The following is an 18,357-nucleotide window of genomic DNA, read 5'->3' as shown; positions in this document are numbered from 1 at the left end:
GTATGAGGAGAATCACAAGAATGTTGACCAACATGGACTTGCACCATTCAGTATGATAAAGTAAGTGTATCAGCTAAAATTAGCGAAAATGCTAATGTTAGCTTTAATGCTGTCAATAGCATGTGGGGCATCACTGGGAATGCCCCACATGCTGTCTATAATTGTCTATAATTGACTTCCTCCATTCAGTATATTAGACATGGCTAATAAGTCAGAAAAATAGCTAATAGCTTATGTAAGCTAAAAGGCTAGTGCTAATGAACTGCCTTGCTACGCAAGCCAGTTCCCTAACCTGAGAGAAAAATATAATGCAGGCTAATATTCGCCTGCATTATATTTGCACTGCCTATGGCGGTGCATTAACCTGAGGGGGATATTGAGGCTTTTATTTTGAAAAAAAAAGAAGTAAACTTCATTTTAAATGGCCACACTAATCCAATGTCTAACAGTGTTTGGGTTAAATCCGTTATTTACTGGCCAAAACAGCCAGTAGTTCTAAATGCCAGCTCAGCCCTCTGTTTTAACTGAGTGTTAATTAGAACTACAGATATGGCGTATTTGTAGTCCTAACCAGCAGCCCATCCCCTCCTGTGTTCCATTGCTGTGGTTATCAATTCTCTGCTAACTGTCATGTGTGTGTGTGTGTGAGACAGAGAGGTGGAGATATAATTCTATCTTTGTGAGACACCCAGTCAGTTTATATTAAAAAAACAGTCCGAAAAACTCCTTCCCGTTCAGGAACCAAGAGATGTATTCGAAATCCATTTGAAATGTATTAGAGGGCTATTTGTCGTCTCCGATAGTACCGCGATTCATATATCTACCTCACTCACAGTAATAGCAGTGATGAGAGAAAGATGGTGTGCGCTGAGCTCAGAAATTTTTCAGAAATACATGGAAGTTAATCTGCGACTATCCTCAGAGGCATATAGAGGCTTTTATCTTGAAATTTTCAGTAAGCTTCATATAGAATTGTTGTTTGGGTTAAATGAGTTATTTACTGGCAAAACAGCCAGTAGTTCTAAATGGCAGCTCAGCCCTCTGTTTTAACTGAGTGTTAGTTAGAACTACAGATATGGCGTATTTGTAGTCCTATCCATTAGCATTGGTTTTCATCCTGGTCGTGGAACACTAGACCAGCTCTACACCCTCGGCAGGGCCCTGGAGGATGCATGGGAGTTCGCCCAACCAGTCTACATGTGTTTTGGGGACTTGGAGAAGGCGTTCGACCGTGTCCCTTGGGGAGCCCTGTGGGGGGTTCTCCGGGAGTATGGGGTACCGGGCCCTTAGATATGGGCTGTCAGGTCCCTGTATGACCGGTGTCAGAGTCTGGTCCGCATTGCCGGCAGTAAGTCGGGCTCGTTCCCGGTGAGAGTTGGACTCCGCCAGGGCTGCCCTTTGTCACCGATTCTGTTCATCACTTTCATGGACAGAATTTCTAGGCGCAGCCAAGGTGTTGAGGGGATCCGATTTGGTGGCCTTAGGATCTCATCTCTGCTTTTTGCAGACGATGTGGTCCTTTTGGCTTCATCGGGTCGTGATCTGCAGCTCTCGCTGGAGCGGTTCGCAGCCGAATGTGAAGCGGTCGGGATGAGGATCAGTGCCTCCAAATCCGAGGCCATGGTCTTGAGCCGGAAAAGGGTAGAGTGCCTTCTCCGGGTCAGGGGGGGTGTCCTGCCCCAAGTGGAGGAGTTCAAGTATCTCGGGATCTTGTTCATGAATGGGGGAAGAAGGGAGCGGGAGGTCGACAGGCGGATCGGCGCAACGTCTGCCGTCAAGCGGGCGCTGTACCGGTCTGTCGTGGTGAAGAGAGAGCTGAGCCAAAAGCGAAGCTCTCAATTTACCGGTCGATCTACATTCCCACCCTCATCTATGGTCATGAGCTTTGGGTCATGACCGAAAGAACGAGATCGCGGATACAAGCGGCTGAAATGGGTTTTCTCCGTAGGGTGTCTGGGCTCTCCCTTAAAGATAGGGTGAGAAGCTCAGTCATCCGGGAGGGACTCAGAGTAGAGCCGCTGCTCCTTCACATCGAGAGGAGCCAGTTGAGGTGGCTCGGGCATCTGGTCAGGATGCCTCCTGGACGCCTCCCTGGTGAGGTGTTCCGGGCACGTCCCACCAGGAGGAGGCCCCGGGGAAGACCCAGGACACGCTGGAGGGACTATGTTTCTCGGCTGGCCTGGGAACGCCGTGCGATTCCCCCGGAAGAGCTGGAAGAAGTGACCGGGGAGAGGGAAGTCTGGGCCTCCCTTCTGAAGCTGCTACCCCCGCGACCCGACCCCAGATAAGCGGAAGAAGATGAAGATCCATTAGCATTAGGTCAAAGGCTAATGCTAATGCACTGGCGTGCTGCGCCAGTGCATTAGTATCTCAAACAGAGGACTGAGCTGGCCTATAGAACTACTTCCTGGCCCCAAATGTTGCTATGGGCTGTATATAGCTGATTTTCCTCAGTCACTGTTACACATGGGATTAGTTTGGCTCTTTGAAATTAAGCTTACTCAAAATAAAAGCCTTGAATATTTTTACATCATGTAATTGCTCCTTTTGGCTTTATGTGACTGGTTTATCCAAAGCACTGTTACACATTGGATTAGTGTGGGCATTTAATATGAAGCTTACTGCAAATTTCAAAATAAAAGCCTCAATATGCCCCTCAGGTTAGTGCACCGCCACAGGCAGTGCAATAATATTGTTTTGCATTATCTTTTTCTCTCAGGTTAGGGAACTGCCTTGCTGTGCAAGGCAGGATTAGCCTTTCAGCTTAAATAAGGTATTAGCTATTTTTCTGACTTATTAGCCATGTTTAGTATACTGAATGGAGTAAGTCAATTATAGACAACATCCTAGTGATGCCCGACATGCTACTGACAGCATTCACGCTAACATTAGCATTTTGGCTAATTTTAGCTGATACACTTACTTTATCATACTGAATGGTGCAAGTCCATGTTATTCAACAGTCTTGTGATTCTCCTCATGCTATTGATTACATTACAGCTTTTCTTTAGCATTGATGCTAATTTTTAGCATCAGAACGCTGGGTCCAAACTGACGGGCATACTTTGGCAGGCCCCGGTTAAACTTCTTCAGGAATTTTCTAGTTGTTATTATTGTTCTTTTTTCCTCTCTCTTCTACAGTTGCGCATTTCTATCTGCCTAAGCAGAGAGGGCCCCACAGCTTTGAAGTCAAGTGTATAGTAGTTTGAATTCATGACTGAGAAACTGAGTTTTTGAAAACAATGATGTCATGTGAAAATGTTTGTTCCTTCCCACGGTTGAGCGTGATCATGTAAAAAGAACAGTGCTCCTATAAGCAGTGAAACAGATACTGGAGCAGCTATCTGAGTAGAACTGTAGAAGTTGTAAAGAAAGACTAACGCACACAGTCACAGCAACACCTGCTACAGTGTTTCTCTGTCTTCCAAATATCCTAAAACATAATCTCAATGCTTACAAGCTGTTCTTGGCCTTGATTCATGGATGAACCTGGCTGGGGTGGTTTTAGAAAAAGTAGGACACCAACTGCTAAAGATGTAACATGTTAGGAACAGTCTACTGACTCATTAACATTTACAGTCTTTTACCTGTCTGGTAAAAGACTTGATCAGCTGTGGTCATACAGGGCCAACTGATTACTGGGGGGGTATTTAGTCTATTTTGTTTCTTATTTTATTTTACAATCATCCATTCTCAGTCCCTAGAAGACAGTGTCATACCTAACGATAGGGTGAACCACACCTTTTCACTAAGATGGGAATGAATCAGTCTTAAGCCAGGACTTAATCAATGCTTAAGTCCTGGCTTAATCAATGCATTTTAATCAATGCATTTTAGACATGTTTGGCTGAAATATGGGCCCAAAACCTGGGCCCTGATTTTGAAGACACATTTGAATAAATTTGACATATTGCTTATGTTAATATTGTAGCGTTTCGCAAACAGAAATCATTTTCTTAATTCTAACTGAAGCTTACTCTGATTTCATTTCAGACAATGGAGAATAAAGGTGCATCTGTCTTAACTCAGTGAAAGTAAATCCTACGGATAATGCTTCCTTATACTTGTGATGGAATTCGAGGAGAGATTGAACATCAGCACAATTATGTATTATACTCTGGCACTTGGGGATAAAAGGACATTCATTCAATATTAGGACATCTCCAACAGGAAAGTTACATCTTTGAGGCAATAATAAGTCATAATTACAATAATGCATTTAAACATATCTTTAATGAACAAATAAAGCAGACTTTGAGTATTCTCATAAAAATAAGTAATGTGCTTTAAATAGAAACAAGTCAGTTGGATAAAAACAGGGCAATTACACCAATTAGAATAAAGCATAACATTGAAAAACAACAGCAAGAATAAGATTGCTGTCAGATGACCATGAATCCTGTTTACATCTACAGAGCTACATCCTTTTATTGTAAACTTATTGTATGGAAACCTTATACAACAAATCCCATTTCAAAAACACATTTAACAGAATGAGAAATTAATGAAGAGGTGAAAACTAAAGTCTGAACTGAGAGCAGCACAGAGGAGACATTTCTCTGGTTATCAGGTCTGAACTGGTGGTGGAGGGCACTTCAGGTGGAATACAAACAAAACATGGCACATGTGCAACATTGGTGCCCTGAGTGCCCAGTAAACATATTTTCTTCCATGGTCAGTAAGTTTGGGGGTTCCTAGCCAGTCACAGAGTTAGAATACCTGTTAAGTTAATGAGGAGTCCAACATTAATGAAGCTGATTCCCAGAATTCCTCTCCCACAGAGAAAGCAAGTGGCTGCCAGCCTGGGGCTCCAACTCCTACACAACACAAAATATCCACATAATCACAACATCAGTTTTCATTTTATTGGCATCTTTATGTTTGCTTCCTCTGATATAGCTGTCTCAAACTCCAGTCCTTGAGGGCCGCTGTCCTGGAACATTTACATGTGTCCCTTGTCCTAAACTCTTGAATTAAATGGATAAACAGCATCACTAGAATGCAGACAGGTTCTACAGAGCTCTGCTAATAAAATAATACTGGATCCTGGTGTGAAGAGGCAGAGACTCATCTAAATGTTGCAGGACATCAACTAGAGTTTGATACCACTGGTCTAACACAATCTAAGCCTTGGTACAGAGAAACTGAGTGGTGTTAACCACCTCATAATGTAAATCCCAACACCGCTTACTGTTTCTGGCAGTTCTGCCAGTCTGAGACGACAGAATCTGCAGCAAGCAGCTACAGTATGTTTGAGCTTATGATGAAGTCTCACCTGTCCATCCCTGCTGACTTGAACTCTCTTGTTGTCATTCCATGGGTTGAGGATGTGCTGAGTGAAGGGGAAAGGAAGACTCTCTTTATGGATCCACTCTACACTGAAAACTCCTCCGAGGCCCATGAAGCCCCAGTCCTGGCAGCTCTCCTGGCTAACGACAGATGTCATGCGAGCGTAACCCTGCAAACCACACACCTTCAGTGGAATGCTTTTTATTAAAAAAAGCTTATTGCAATGCCATCTTCATATATCACATTTCTGGGACAATCTTCACACGTATTTTTGACATGCAACAATAAAATTGTTATTAATCTCTTTAAGTGACAGCATGCAGTCACTAAGACACTGGATACATTCCAGAAATGTTCCTGTTCTTCAAAAGTTTTGAAAATTAGAAAGCCTTAAAAGGGACATATCTTGCAAAATCCACATTTTTAGTCTTCAGTACATTTTTTGCAAACTTTGAGCATGTAAGAGTGTAAAAAATGTAAATTTACTCTTTCCCAGTGCTGCGTAGATATCTTTATACTCTTTTTGGGTTACATTTTTCAGTCTGTTCATTTTTCTCTTCTCCCTATTGCATTTTCTTGTCTGTATTGCATTTTCTTGCTAAACAAGAAAATGTTTAGCCCGAAGCAAGCATACTTCAGGCTAACCAATTATGTGAATCTGTCATTTTTTTTCTTGCAGCAATTTTGTAGTCCAAGTTCAGTTATGCAAAAGTTGCAAGCAAACAAGTCAAAATGTTTGGTTGTAGCATGTATTAACGCACATGGCAGTAATAACACCACTGCGATGCATTTATGTGAATACGTGGTTCTGCAGGATGGTCGTCTTCATTCTCCTGCTCTGGGCCAGACTCTGGCTCCAACATGTAAGGTTGGATGGACAAGTTTTTCGTTGCTGACATCTTTAATAAACTTTCGTATAAAAAATGTCTCTTCTGGTAGATCATAGTATCCCTGCTATGATTTAAAAATGGCTCTGTGACCTGGAGGTGGGTGGGTCTTGAAATATCTCATTCACATTTTTAAAAACCACAGAAAGCGAGTTGCTCTAAAACGCCTCAGAACAGAGGTAAACCAGGGGTCTGTGGAGCTACAATAGCCAAGAATTCAGACCAAAGCATTGTAGTTCTACTTAATAGATCATAAGGAAGGATTTAATTCTTCAAACTCACTGGCGGCCTCTGTCTCCAACAAGCGGATCTTACCACAAACCTCTACACAACATGACAGTCTCATATTTAAAGACATGTACAGAGGAGACCAACAATCAGATACCTGGAAGTGTCCAGATCCCTGGACAGAGAAGATGAGAATTATGAAGCTATTTGCCAGGAAAGCTTGGGTGAGTTTGGTCTCGTTGCTTGGTGTAGTAGACCAGATGCCTTTCTGCTGAGAAATCTCTATGTTTCTGATGCTGTTGCTCTTCATAATGAAGTATCGGACTGATGACACAGTAGGCTTCTGAGACACAGACTTTAAGACCAGCTGGGAACAAAACAAGTAAAACAACTTCTTTAAGCTCACACAATCCTCCTTTTATTGAGTATACACTTTACATTAGTGAATGAGATTACAATGAGTAAAGTTTGTGTTGGAATATGGATAAAAATAAGATACTTTGTTTCAATTGGGGTAGGCAATTATCTCTGGGGCTACATAAACAACTGATGTCTTTTGGCAACAATAGACCTGTCCTCACGTCTTGCTCACTTAAATTCACACAGAATAAATACTTAACGCCTGCTTGATATCGAATTTTTATATCTGGGACACTGAAGGACATCTTAAAGGACCAGATGAGACCCATGGGACATTAAATGTCCTATGTAGAGCCTATGTCCTACCTTTCCTGAGGGAGACTCGGGAGGCCCATCCAGAGTTACAGAGCAGGAAGAACTACTGGAGGAAGACGGATAATCCCACAGCTTCTTGATGGCCAGTGAGACTTCATCTCTGCTGTGGGAGTTAGTCTTCAGCAGGTCAGAAGACAGCATTCGACGAGGCCTGTGGGGTGTAGTCAACTGTTGAAGAGGGCTAACCAAATGGTAAGCAACTGTAAGGCTTGATATTAATTGTAAATACTTTGAACATACTACTTTCTATCTGCCCTGGATATAGACTTTTATAAAAGTAAAAAAGATCAGACACTGTAGAATACATGATGTGATCTCCAGCTGAATCAGACTGCTGCATTTTAGTAGTATGTTGAAAAATTGTATGACACCTGTACTTTAGTAAATACAGTAATATATTTATTGGTTTTTATGTTTATGCTGTCTAATTAGTGTCATTTTAGATGGTTGTTATAACACATCCTCTTTTTCTCCTAGCTATTTGTCAGACCAAAGTTGTAAAAAAAAACAAAAACGTTCTTGATGTTTTTTTTACATGATTAATAATTGAAAATTGCTGAAGAAATTTGCAAATAAATAAAATGCTAAATGCGTCAGTCGCATGTGGCAAATCACTATGATGTTGACTCCAAGAGTGAATCAATGGACTCAGTCTTGTCCATTGACAGGATCTTTAGATAATTTTAAGAAGCAGATTACCTCTTTTGACCAAATATTTCTTCAATGAGTGCAAAACAAAGGAATATTGACCTTGACCCTTGACCTTTCGTTTAATGTCTGATTGAACTTTCGTTTAATGACTGACTTGATTTCTCCTTTTGCTGAATGGTACCAACATATAACTGTAACTATTTTCTTTTGATTATTTTGCACATTTATTTGCCAACTCATTTTCTTTTATTCCTATATGTGATGGTATCCATGTAAAAACTAATAAACCCATTTCCTGAATTCTATATATTAACAATTAAATCTCTAACAAAAGCTCTCATCTGAAGTCTGAATAATTATTTGTCAAGGATTATAATAATTAAGCCTGTTGCGATAAACGGCAAATCAATTAATCGTTTGATAAATTAAAATTATCGACGTCATTTTAATTATCGGCATTATCGTCTCTTCCGGACCTTTTCTCTTTCTGTTAATGACACTGAATGAAAAAAGGCTCAACTCCAGTGCTCTCCACTGACTCTCCCTTCCTCATTTCCTTACTGTAAAGCCCAGCGCACACGACACGGTCTTAGATCTGTCGGCTGATTGTCGGCCCATTTTCAAAACCTGACAGACCAAACATTAGCCGACAGAAATCCTAGGTATAACGGTTCCATCGGGTTCGTTCCTGCCGTGTGGTGTCCAACAATGGGCACAAAATAATGGCTACAAGTTCAGTGAACTAATTTTAAAACCAGGCATTAATCAATGCTTTACTACAATCTACCTGCAATGCATGTGGCTAGTGTCAGCGTAAAGTCCTGACTGAATGAAAATCATTAGAACCTATTTACGTCACGTTAACGAAGAACAGCTGAAAAGTTACCAGGTTTATCAACTGCGGTAGCAATTTCGCTCCAACTCCTCCCCTTGTCATTTCTATATTCTTTGCGTGTTGAATAAACATTAATGTTGTTTCTACATATCATCTCCGATGTCCGCTGGACTTCGGGTTGCATCGTGTCCGCTGTTTGGGATTCCCAGACGTAATTTCCCGTCAGAAAACTCGGAGGAGAATCCGCGCTTTCTGATTGGCTACCTGTCACATTCAACAGGCTGCGTTAAGCTCCCAGTGGGGAAAAATTTAGATCGGAGCGGCAACGACGATCTACTGTAACACACCACACAATCTTAGAAAGACCAACGTGCTAAGATTGTTGTAAGGGGAAAAATAAGAGCAAAAAATCATGTAGTGTGAACTATTGCATCAGGTAGTAAATGTGCCCATCTTCTCTATTTAAATCTAATTATTACTGAAGGGCAACATAATATACAGACTTCATAATCTGCACTCTTTTGGTTGAATGCAGTATTTATTTCCACTTTTACTTTATGTTGTTTAGGTTGTTTTTTCAAGTGAGTTTTTTGTTAATGGAGACTGAGAATCCATTTTATTTTTGCTTTTGGTTGTTTTGTTTATTTTGTTTATCAGCTCAAGTGTTAAATGTTCTTTTGAAAATAAAGTGTATCTATCTTTGGCAGGAAAGCACATGCATTATTACATCATTTTCATTAAATCAGTGTAAAAAGGTCTTCAAACACTATTATCGTTTATCACAATAATTTTTGAGACAATTAATCGTTGAGCAAAATTTGCTATCGTGACAGGCCTAGTAATAATGAACTGGAATCTAAACAAAATCCCCTTCTTAATAGACAAACATCCTTAATCTAAGATGACTCCCATCATGAATCCCATCATGAATAATTATTGTTATTTTAATTTTTTGAAGCATCTGTATAAATTTGGACATAGCCGTAATATTTGTATTTAGATAAGATTGCACTGAATATGGGTCTGAAAGGTTTTTTTACGTTTCTCCGACAAAGTGAAATCAACAATACTATTAGATAACAGAGATGGATGAACTGGTGATTCAGGAACTGTTTGACATTTATGTGAGATAATCAAAATCCTTTAAAAAGCCTCACTAGAATGCAGACAGGTCTGTAGGGCAAAACTACAGTCCAGCCAAAAGAATTTAATTTCTTTTTTTCCTTTTCCCATCTAGGTTTTAAAAACTCTTGACAAACTCAGCTTGCAGCAGGGCAACAGTGCAACCAACTGTGAAGCCCCCTGCACAATGGTATGCAATTCTTGTTTTAAAGCCTTTAGAGCAAATGTACATAATCATATAGGTATGATGAAGCCCCTACGTCCTACCATCCTAAATCAGTATGGAATATATGTAGATAATTGAGAGCCCATCATCCATCCATTTTCTGTTCACCTCCCGACCCCATTTGTCCCTAATGGGGTCGGGAGGGTTGCTGGTGTCTATCTCCAGCTACGTTCCAGGCGAGAGGCGGGGTTCACCCTGGACAGGTCGCCAGTCTGTCGCAGGGCAACACAGAGACATACAGGACAAACAACCATGCACACACACACTCACACCTAGGGAGAATTTAGAGAGACCAATTAACCTGACAGTCATGTCAGGACTGTGGGAGGAAGCCGGAGAACCTGGAGAGAACCCACGCATGCACAGGGAGAACATGCAAACTCCATGCAGAAAACTTCTTGCTGCAAGGCAACAGTGCTACAAACTGCGCCACTGTGCAGCCCTGAGAGCCCATCATAAATCAGAAAATTGTATCTAAAGACCTACAGAATGATTAGGTCATTTTGTTACCATGAATAGAAAACTGAGAAAAAACAGAAAAATCAAAAGAGAAACCAGCACAAGACACTACCATGAAACATGATAGTTATTGGCCTACTTGTCATTTGTGTTATGAGAGGGCAGCTGGGGGCTGGCCTTGGAGTTTCTCCCTGTTGACCTCGGCCCATCCTCTGATGTCATAGGCCTAGGCCTCTGACCAATCCCTGTAGGCTGCTGCAGGCCGGCTTCCTGCTCCTCAGCACCCAGCACCTGGAGGTAGTCAGCATGAACTGCAGGCATTAAACACAGGAATAATTCCCATCCAGAGGCAAACTGCAGAGAAACGATGAAGCTGAGCACGTACAGACACTAAGGTCTGGATGACTGCCTCGTCCTGCTGAGACCAGGGTTTGGAAGGACAGCGGATCCTCTTTATAAACAAGTTCTGCCACTTCTGTCTGAGTTCAGACACCAGTGCTGCAGTCTGACAACAGTAGAGCCAACAGGAGATAAGCATAAGGACACATCTGTCAGAGGCTGGGTAATCTAAACAAACATGAAGATTATGTGATGAGTAAGTAACAAAAGAAAATCTTCACAGAATGTTCTGATAACATACATGAAGTTTGTCATCCTATGCACTGATTTCAAAATTTTAAAACAATAAGAAGAATTCACTATTATGCTGGGTCCCTTCTGCCACATTTACATTTTGATTCACCAGATAAAACGTTTAAGAACTGATGAAACACATGAAAAACTCAAAGCTATATGTAAAAGTTTTAAAAACTGGTCTTAAGGCCTCGACATGCTTCATGTGAAGTGCTAAAACCACTTCTCATTAACATAAACGCGTGATGAAAATTGTGTGATTTTGTTTGCAGAGAGGCATCTGCCTATTGAACTAGACATCAGGCTCAGGTCAAAGTATCTTCACAGAGCTCTGTGCGAAGTGTTGTCTGATTGTTCAGAAGTTTTTTTGCTGTACTTACAGTATGCAAATTAGGTATATTTGTACTATTCTTCACTAAATTACTATGATAATAAGACTGGTGAATGGTTAATCACTCCTGGCTATGAACCATCCAGGAGTTAATAGCCAGGAAATCCGTTGTTCACAGAAGAGGCTACCTGGAGAAAAGTGTGGCGCAAGCTCGGTGACCATTTCCTAAAAGCAAAATAGAGAATGTATGGAGGGAGGAGAGACCTCCGCGGATAGAGGCGTGACGTGTACTGAAGTAGGAGGGCTACCACAGGTGGTCTGCGCTGTTGCATGAAAGGTGTCTGAGAATACGAACAGTCCGAAACCACATGACTGTGTGTCAGCTGTTCGGCTTTGGATAAAGTATGTCAGGGCCTTTATTTCTTCACCTCTCTCTCGAGCCCAAAGACAAGCCAGTCGTCAATCTTTATCTCCACTAATTCTTCTGTGTCACTGTCACTCATGTCATCCAGAGGATTTTCTGCAGAATAGAACACAGAAACCTGCTTAATTTGCAGAGGCAAGCTTTGTAAAACATCAGAACATTTGATCTTTTTAGGCTTAGGAAGAAATGTTGACGATTTCATGGAGTAATTAACAAATAGATACCAAATCTAATAGTTATTTTTGTTTCTCAGCAATTTGAGACAGAAAGTCGATCAATTAAAAGAAGTGATTTTTAGCACATGAAAAAAATCCTTAACTCAAGAAAAAGATGCAAAGTGATGGGACAGCATATTGATGAGAAGTTAATTTGTTGGTACAAACACCACAAACAGGACCGGTGACAACAAGCTGCCCAAATGGAGGTCCTTAGGTCTTATTTAGATTAGATGGGAACTAAACAGCCCTCACAACAGATCCTGGATTCATATAGTGGAGGAACCCCCACAAAGTCCCACACTGCTCAGAAACACAAAACACATGTGGATGGGACTATCAAAGTACCACAACCTCAGCAAAAACTCTACAAGGCAAACAGTTTGGTGTGCTATTCAAACACCTGGATGAAAATCATCATTTATGTTTCTGTTGGCCAATCAGAGACTTCATTCTACCAGTAGATCTGTGTAGCTGTTTCAATCATCTATGCTACACTGAATAAGGTCAACCATGACAGATACCTTCAGAGATACATAAAGACAATTACAAAGTCAATCACCTGAAGAACATTTTTAGGATTAGAGTACTAATGTTCCAGCAAGATCTAGAGATACTCATCCATTTCTTTTTATTACAACTTTCTTTGTTGAATTTTAACAGCTTAATGTGCAATATTAATCATTAGGACAGTGAAAACACAGTAATCATAAATGAGACAGATGTTATGTGCTCTCGTTTCCGGGTGCAGGTTAAAAGTCTAGTGGCATTTTGAATCATTTGGAGACGCTGTATCAAGCAGTAGAGTATGCTCAATTTGTTATTCAAAGTAGCTTAGTTTCTACTTAACTTTTTTTTCTCGATTTTCATAACTTTATTTAAACATCACAACTTAACTTTTTAAACTAAATATGCTACAGCATCTATCAAGGGGAACAGGAAGATAAAATCCCATTTTGCTGGGAAGCTTTGTCCCTAAAAGTACAGAAAAGAAATTAGTTTCTTTTCTGTACTTCTTCTTTTCTGTACTTTATGCAATTTATGCAATCTTGGACAGAAGAAAAACATATGACTTATGTCGCAAGGTGAGGTTTGACGTCTGTCACCTTGGTCTAGAATTGAAGGAAGCATTTTTAATTAATTGGATTTTGAAAACTGAACTTTCATTGCTCTAAACTGTTCAAGCTGTAACCTAGCATATGGTGTACTTGGTTGTATGCTGAGAATCAGTGTGATTAAGACTGTGCTGCACCTAATTCACCTACAAAGGCAGTTCTGATTTTACCAGATGAGGAAAATTCAATCACCATTAGTGTTCCATAAATATTACAGGGGGGATTTCTGATTAGGTGTAAGAAATTGGTGGGTCAGCAGGGAAAGTTTTATCTTCTGGAAACAGTGATGTTAAACAGTGTCTAATATGAAAATGACCAAGTGAGAAGTTAGAAGGAGACAAGTTAGATTTTAAAGACAGCTCTGAAAAACTTTAAAAAAACATCTTTGTGAAAATCTCTCATAGTTTTAATATCTTTCATGTCAAATCATACGTATGTGTATCATATTAAATTAAAGGATTTCCCAAACATGCATGAAAGAATGAAGGCGACTTTCAGGTATGTTTTTGATGATGGAATAACATTATAAAATGATGTAGAGCTCAAGTCAATTTTACATTCTGTAATTCTGCCCCTTTAAAAAGGCAAAGTGCTTGAAATATAAAAACTTAAATAAGAAAAAAAGATTTAAAAAAAGTCTGACTGATTTACTTACCATTTCTTTTTTGCACAGCACTTTCATGGAGTGTGGAGCTGAGAAGTTTGGTACCACCTCCAAACATGGCCACTGTGATGGAGGTCACCACGGAGCAACAGCGGACACTGGCCATCCTGTGACCTCTGCTCATCTCATCATAGATCAACCAGTCTGTGGGGAGGGTCTGACCTGATTTGGAGCTGTTCTAAACACAATGAACACAAAGGATCATATGCCTAAGAATCCTTTCTTTAACACAGTTCATATCTCATAATCATAGAAAGAATAATTGACCAGTCTCAGACAAGCACATACTAACTCAAAAGTGCAGTCTGATTAAAACAGCTGATTAGGAGGAAAGGTTAACCATATCAAAGTCTTTCTTTGGACATTCCAATTTTGTACAGACAGCCAATGAATCATTCAGGTAACAAAAGGAAGTCTTGTGTTTACAAATGAATGGAGAGAAAGAGGGAAGGGTAGCTTTAACAATTTTAACAAGAACAGTTGGAAGAGGATCTAATTGGCAGGTTGAATATTTTGATTTTTAAATTAATTTGGAGACGTCACTGACTGAGGGGAGTGTGAAAGTGAATTAGTAGGGGCAACTAGAAATGGAACATCTTATATTAAAGCAACAGTCGATAGAGGTTGCTAGTGGATATGTGCTATTTTTGAAGAAATAAATGACACAAGAATGTTACAAAAATCAGAGGGATACAGATGGGGAGGAAGTGAATCTAGTGGTTTTGTCTGTGGTGGGATGTACTTGATTACATTTTTCATGTATCTGTACTTTACTTGAGAGGATTTAATCGTTGGTACTTTTGATTTTTACTCCATTACATTTTACAGTACAGTAAGTACCTGTACTTTCAACTTAACTACATTTCTATGCAGCATTTCGTTACACATTACATCCAAGTCACATTGTGCTTTTTTTATTTGTTCATTAGTTTGAAAGTGACCAACGGCGAGAGGGGAGTTGGTGCTCTGAACCACTGTAAAGCGAGAAAGTATAGTTAGGCCCTCCTTCAAGAAGAGCAAGGCGGGTACGTGACACCTGCAGAATCATTAAAACCCAAAACGGAGTCCACCAATGGTAGTCCTCCAGGAGATCTGTGTCACCCATGGCCTTATTTAAAAGATTTATTCGAGTTAATTGGGTCAAAAAACAACTCCTGGAGATTCCAGTGCCCTCTTTGCCTCCCTGAAAGCATGAACTTCTAGTTTTCAAAAATCCACCGTCGAATCTGAAAAAAACATATCAAGGTAAGTTAAGTTGCTAAACACTATCTGACTTTTGGGTGTGAAATTGATTTAGGTTAGTGAAGTTTTATGTAATTCTGAGTGTATGTCTGACAGGGCGGGTGGAAAATTTCTCAGTGTAGGAACAGAGCTGGTGAGTCATGCAGATGTAAGCTGATCTTATAATGCTCTGTCGCAGAGTACTGGAGCAGTGCTGTTGTTGGGTGATGGACAATTCAATTAATTTGAAAGTCATTTTTGCATGCATAGGGAGAACATGCCAATTCCATGCAGAGACGAACCCAGACAGGGATTCTAACCCAGGACTTTCTTGCTGCAAGGCAACAGTGCTTTAAGCCTTAAACACATCAAAAACAGAGCGGCAGCTCCATGTGAACTTTCTCTCTTTGATTTTGTGTTTCGGTGTTGGCAAAATTAAATTCCTACCTCCTTCAACTGCAGCTGGCTCAGGACTGATGTAGGATGGAAATGAACCTTCTTCTCTCTGTTACTGGAGAGCAAAGAGGTCTTCTTGTTGACATGAACCATGTTTGGATACATTCCAGCCACCAGGGCTGCTTTCACGACAGCCCAGTTTTCAGAGTTTAGATTAACATCACGGATGTCGCTGCCCCCACGGGCGCGCACAAAACCTGGCCGACCAAAGAAAAGGCTCCATTAGCAAAAATAACCTAAGTGCTTATAAAATTTATAAATATTGCATATGTCAACATGCCAGGGGCTAAAACACAAAGAAATGGACAGGAGGAACATTTCTAAGGTAAACTATTGCCAATTCTGAATTTTTGATGTCCCTTCTCAAGTAAAAAGTCAAAAATGCTTGAAAATTTAAAATTAATTATTTACTGTGTGAAACATCCATCCATCCATTTTCTAACACTTGTCCCTTAGAGGGATCGGGAGGGCTGCTGGTGCCTATCTCCAGCTAACGTTCTGGGCGAGAGGCAGGGTACACCCTGGACAGGTCACCAGTCTGTCGCAGGGCAACTGTGTGAAACAGTTCCCCACAATAATACTACGACACCAAAGTTCAGATCAGACAGTTCGACATAAATATCCACATACACCATTAACTTAAGATCACACAAAGTGTTCCTAGAGAAAAGATGCAAAAAACCTCAAATTACATTTTAAGTACTGTATTTTAAGTATTTTTGCTGTCACTGTTCAGTGGTTTTCATTTGATTCTAACACTTTGCAGAGTATGAATAAAATGAGAGGAAAATAAAAGTCAAACTCACCAATAGCACGAAGTTGTCCTAACAGTTGTGTCCTCATGCCAAGAATCATGTCCATGGTAGACTGGGACAGGAAGTTCCTTTCACAGAAGGATCTCTCCCAGCCTTCACTGCGAGCTTTCTGCCATGCCTAACACAAGGGAGGTTTAAATTTCTCCCACTGACATTCAGCTCAGCTTGACATATTTTCATCAAATTAGAGCAGAGATTGGAAAGACTACTAATAGTTGGTATGGTGGACCTCATCTCTTCCCAGGGTACGTCACTATTAATGTAACTGGATAACACGTCTGGGACAGTTTCTCTTTGCAACACACTTTTTGTTTGGTGTAAGAAATCGAGTCTTTTCAAGTTGAAGGGGTAAAATTACCATGAAGTCATGAGTCATTGGTAGAAATTAATGACTCATTCAAAATGACAATTTCATCAAGATTTTAGTTGAGTCTAAATGACTTTAGACTCAACTAAAATCTTGATGAAATTATCATTTTGAATTTTGATTTGATGAAGTTGACATTTTGAATTGTGATTTGGTGAAATTGAAATTTTGAATGTATCCCTCGACTCCAACGCACATGACCCAAGTCCACATCTGTGCTGTTTAGCACAAAAGTATTCTGGAGGCTTTTGTCACATCATAAATAACCTCACTGACCCTTTACTCTTTACTGGCTGCCTTCGCCACAGTAGATGAGAAGGATTAACACATTAGTTCCGTAAAACATTTGGCGATGTCCTGGCCAGCCATGTAGAGATGGAAAGCTGCAGCCTATCTGACATATTTAAAGGCTTTCAGGCATCATGTGTTGTTTTAGTTTGGAAAAGATTAACTGCTGTAAATCACTCTCAAGTATTTTTTATGAGATCTGTGGTCCATTGCTACTCTTCAGCTCAATAATACTGTATGTCTACTGTGATTTGATACATTTTGTGTGGGTTTGGTCATGTGTCTCCCAGCATGTGTCTTACAGCAGACTAAAGAAGTAAACTTCAGTTGTTTCATGTTTTAAAAAAAAGAAAAAGCACAAATTTCTGACTTCTGTCCTAAGCTCAGCCAAAATCATTTGTTTTAGGTTGAATTTATTTACATTCTGAGTTTAAACACACTTTCAAAGTTGAAACACAAATTCCTAATAATAATAATAAAACTTACAATACACAACAACTTTAATGAGAGCATTCTTTTTAGCCAGAAAGAAATAATTATTTGTTTTTACTACATTGTTAATTTGTTGGTATTCCCCTTGTACTTTATTTTCAATTGTGAATAAGAAAAAGATTTAGCATCAGTAGTGAAAAAGGCAAACATCTGTACCTGGAAAGCTCTGAGCAGGGCCATGTGGTCACTGAAGGTGTTGGACGTGAAACGTTTGCGGCTCTGCAGAGCAGCTCTTTTCTGGGAGCTTTCAGCAGGGAGGGTAAAAGGGTCACGATAGGCCAGAGTACAGGCAATGGTGAGAATGGGGTCCAGACACTTGAGCACAACAGCGCACAACACCATTTTGCCCAGGTGGGGCTCCACAGGTAGATCAGCCAGGTGGAAGCCCAGGTCGGTTAAGTCTTCATTCTGGTCCAGAGCATCTATTGTCTGAGAGAAAGGTTGGCAAAAGCAATGCACCTTTACAGGCTGGAATACATTAGTGGGCACACCGGCTCATTAGCATGCATTCACAGCCACTTCATTATCAGTAGAATGATAGACCTTGGGAAAAACATTTTACTTTTAGCATCTGGACAGCACTCTGGATTGCATGTGTGGGAGGTGGCTGTGGAGCTTTAGATAAGAATTCAGCAACGGGGCAGGATGAAGGAGCCAACAGCTTGGTCTGTAGACACAATTCCTGAAAAACACAATGATACCTTTCTGTTGATGCACAATGATGCCCTGTCTGTTCTAGAGTTTCTGAGTTTGCATGACCTGCGAACAACTGCTAAAATCCTCCAAACTCTCACTATCAGAGTTTATTCTTCATTTTTCATGACTCAGCTTTTCACATTTTCTAGTAATTTAGAGCACTTTTTACATCCTAGAAAAAATCTCTAGACATGACATTCCTTGTAAG

General features: G+C 40.3%; 1 protein-coding gene across 1 annotated transcript in view; it reads right to left on the bottom strand.

The window, feature by feature from the left end:
* Positions 1-4,197: 4,197 nt before the first annotated feature.
* Positions 4,198-18,357, bottom strand: part of ythdc2 (YTH domain containing 2) — a 39,307-nt gene continuing 25,147 nt past the window's right edge. The window contains exons 20-31 of the mRNA XM_023338622.1: positions 18,016-18,135; positions 17,610-17,882; positions 16,298-16,424; positions 15,483-15,688; positions 13,806-13,992; positions 11,825-11,916; positions 10,818-10,937; positions 10,572-10,723; positions 7,131-7,290; positions 6,562-6,771; positions 5,276-5,458; positions 4,198-4,817 (exon numbers count right to left, since the gene is read on the bottom strand). Coding sequence (XP_023194390.1) covers positions 4,746-4,817; positions 5,276-5,458; positions 6,562-6,771; positions 7,131-7,290; positions 10,572-10,723; positions 10,818-10,937; positions 11,825-11,916; positions 13,806-13,992; positions 15,483-15,688; positions 16,298-16,424; positions 17,610-17,882; positions 18,016-18,135 — 1,902 coding nt within the window. The 3' untranslated portion in view covers positions 4,198-4,745. The remainder of the gene's footprint in view (positions 4,818-5,275; positions 5,459-6,561; positions 6,772-7,130; positions 7,291-10,571; positions 10,724-10,817; positions 10,938-11,824; positions 11,917-13,805; positions 13,993-15,482; positions 15,689-16,297; positions 16,425-17,609; positions 17,883-18,015; positions 18,136-18,357) is intronic.

The sequence above is a fragment of the Xiphophorus maculatus genome, chromosome 8 (genome assembly GCF_002775205.1).
Source record: "Xiphophorus maculatus strain JP 163 A chromosome 8, X_maculatus-5.0-male, whole genome shotgun sequence".
Taxonomy (NCBI): Eukaryota; Metazoa; Chordata; class Actinopteri; order Cyprinodontiformes; family Poeciliidae; genus Xiphophorus; species Xiphophorus maculatus.
The sequence above is the reverse complement of the archived record's forward strand: the minus strand, read 5'-3'. Positions and strand labels throughout refer to the sequence as shown.